The sequence below is a fragment of the Apteryx rowi genome, unplaced genomic scaffold (assembly GCF_003343035.1).
Source record: "Apteryx rowi isolate R43461 unplaced genomic scaffold, aptRow1 scaffold_31, whole genome shotgun sequence".
Lineage (NCBI taxonomy): Eukaryota > Metazoa > Chordata > Aves > Apterygiformes > Apterygidae > Apteryx > Apteryx rowi.
In genome coordinates, this window is record NW_020449530.1 from 2,658,667 (window position 1) to 2,661,673 (window position 3,007).

General features: G+C 55.6%; 1 protein-coding gene across 1 annotated transcript in view; it reads left to right on the forward strand.

The window, feature by feature from the left end:
- CACNA2D4 (calcium voltage-gated channel auxiliary subunit alpha2delta 4) overlaps nt 1-2,749 on the forward strand; it is a 135,960-nt gene extending 133,211 nt beyond the window's left edge. The window contains exons 38-40 of the mRNA XM_026070344.1: nt 830-942; nt 1,782-1,864; nt 2,663-2,749. Of these exons, the coding sequence (XP_025926129.1) occupies nt 830-942; nt 1,782-1,864; nt 2,663-2,749 (283 nt within the window). The remainder of the gene's footprint in view (nt 1-829; nt 943-1,781; nt 1,865-2,662) is intronic.
- Nucleotides 2,750-3,007: the final 258 nt, after the last annotated feature.

Consider the following 3,007-nt stretch of genomic DNA (forward strand, 5'->3'; position numbering starts at 1 on the left):
GAGGGAGGTGATTCTCCCCCTCTACTCAGCCCTGGTGAGGCCACATCTGGAGTACTGCGTCCAGTTCTGGGCTCCCCAGTACAAGAGGGATGTGGCACTACTGGAGCAAGTCTAGTGAAGGGCTACAAAGATGATTAGGGGACTGGAGCATCTTTCCTATGAGGAAAGGCTGAGAGAGCTGGGCCTGTTTAGCCTGGAGAAGAGAAGGCTGAGCRGGGAATCTCGTCAATGTGTACAAATATCTTAAGGCAGGGTGTCAAGAAGATGGGGCCAGACTCTTTTCAGTGGTGCCCAGCAACAGGATGCGAGGCAACAGGCACAAACTGAAACACAGGAAGTTCTGACTGAACATGAGGAAAACCTTCTTCACTGTGAGGGTGACTGAGCACTGGAACAGGTTCCCCAGCGAGGTTGTGGAGTCTCCTTCTCTGGAGATATTCAAAACCCGCCTGGATGCAAATCTATGCAATGTGCTCTAGGTGACCCTGCTTGAGCCAGGGGGGTTGGACTTAGACAATCTCCAGAGGTCCCTTCCCACCTCAACCATTCTGTGATTCTGTGATTTTGTGCCTAGCATGGAGTTGCAAATCTGAGCCAGTTAGGAGTTTCCTGCAGACAAAAAGGTGTGTTAATACCATCTCCCCCTCGCACACTTTCCCCAGCTGCTCATTATTTCTCTCCTGCTTTCTGCTGGCATCCCTTTCTGATAGTCCCTGTTTTCTTTGCATTCCTTTGCTCTGGTTAAGCAGGGCTAGGTGTTGCCAGGGCTGCTGCTCTGGCTCTGCGGTGGGAGTAATGTGATTTCTCTCGCGTGCTCCTTTCTCCATAGGATGTTTGTGGCACAGCAGATTGCCAGCAGTAACCTGCTGCTCCTTGTCACAGATGCCACCTGTGACTGCAGCATCTTCCCACCTGTCCTGCCAGATGCAAAAGAAGTCAAATATATCCTTCTATGTGCAGCAGGCCTACAAGTCTCCACAGGCCCTTTCGTCTCTGTGTTTGCTGGGGTGCTCCTGTAGCAATCACTGTGGGGAAGGGAAAGGAGGTGGAGGGCAGGGCCCAGCTTGCGGGACAGCCAGGGAGACAACCAGGGAGCTAGGCAGGTCTGAGGTGTGATGGAGAGGAGAAAACAGCCCTTCCCTTTAAAATGAGAAATGAGAAATGGGGGCATGCTAACATGAGGACTTGCCACAGCCACTAAGGCATTCCCTGCTGGAGAGAAAAGTGTTGGAGCCACATCTTCTCTCTCCCAGGCCAGAGGACGAATGTCTCGTCTCTGCTACAAACTGCAGAGCCCGGGGGCAGGAGCAGGGGGCAGGGAAATGAGGCTGCGCCTTGGCAGCAGTCTCAGATGGGCTGTACAAGTGCAAGGGCTGGGCCAGGCTGCTGCAGGCTGGGAGGAAGGGTCTGTGCCAGGGTGGGCGCAGCTGGGCTGGCTCCCCAGCAGTGCTCCCCTGTGCATTTGTAGCTCAGCCCTACTTGGTGAGGGCAGTGACATGGTGAAGCCTGTTGCCATGAAGCCGAGCCCTCTCCATGCATTTTGACATTTTCAGTTGCCCATCTTTCCTTGCCTTCTCCTAGCGCTTCAAAATGGCCCTGACCTGCCTATCTGCACCTTCACAGCTGTGAGATGACCTGCCCTTCCCTTCTGCCTCCCCAGTCTGTCCTCAAGGCTGGGCAATTACACATAGACAATTTGCGTCAGGACCCCTTTGCCCTGTGTCACACTCGTACCCCTTTTTGCTTGCCTGCTTCTGCTAATGTCCTTAACAGCCTTTCACATAATGCATCAGTGAAGTGTGACCGGATGCGCTCGCAGAAGCTGAGGAGGAGACCGGACACCTGCCATGCATTTCACCCCGAGGTACCCCCGTGGGGCAGGGAGGGAGAGCACACGGCTGGGCTCAGCCGTGGCCCTACACACTGCATACATGACTGCGCACCTGCATTATGCATATCTTCTCCCCATCCTGCTGGCTGGACTGAGGGTTTCCCAGCAAGGGAACCCAGAGGGTTTCCTAGCAAGAAAACGTTCACACTAGTGACATCTGTGAAGGGCTTGAGTTCAGACAGTAGTGGGCTGTTGGGTTTCTTTGGGATTTCTTTGGGGGGATTTGCTTGCTTGAAGAGCATCTGCTGCTGCAACCACTCCTTACAGCCAGGGACTGGCACAGGAGCAGAGAGCTCTGGTACCACTGGTGTGAGCATGGTCTGGGCACCTTCGCACAGCACGAGATACTCAGCCCTGCTGCATCACCTCCCTGCCACTGGCAGGGGGAGCCTGGCTGCCTGTCCTGCAAGGCCAGAGGCAGGCACAGCGACCCGCTCTTGGGCAAAGGACTCCCGAAGGAGCTGCAGGAGGCCCCTGCAGGTGCAGGCAGGAGCCCGGGGAGCCCCCATGGCAGCATAGCTGTTGCAGAAGCAGATCCTGCTGCACCCTCAGAGAGCAAGGGCTGGATTGCAGGGTGTGGGGCAAAGCACAGTGAGTGCTGGAGAGGCGTGTGGCTTTCTAACTTGCAGGGAGCAGCCTAGGCCTGTGGGCATCAAACCAGTCCCTTCCTTTGCCCTCAGTAAGCCCTTCTGAAAGTGAGAAGAGGGCTCCCTTTCCTCTGACTGGTGCCACCCTGGCAGTAAGCAAGCTGATGCCTTGTCTCCTTCCCAGGAAAATGCCCAAGACTGTGGTGGCGCTGCCGAGATTTCAGTCTCACCAACGTTGCTCCTACTGCCCTTGGCGCTGCTCCTGCGGTGACACTGTCTGCAACACCATATGCAGCAGAGATGTGAAGAAGGATGGGGCGACCTCTGTTTCCAGCAGCCAGCTGGCCACAAGGCTGGAGCTGTGGGAGAAGCGGACATCGTGGCATGGGTGTTTCTGTGACTCCCTCTGTGACTCCTTGGGGAGATGAGGCACTAAAGATGCAGCACAGCGTGTCCTGCATCCTTCCCAACAAGCCCTGTTGTTCAGTTTGGTGCCAACATTGGAAACGGTTCCCTCTGTGAGAGCCCA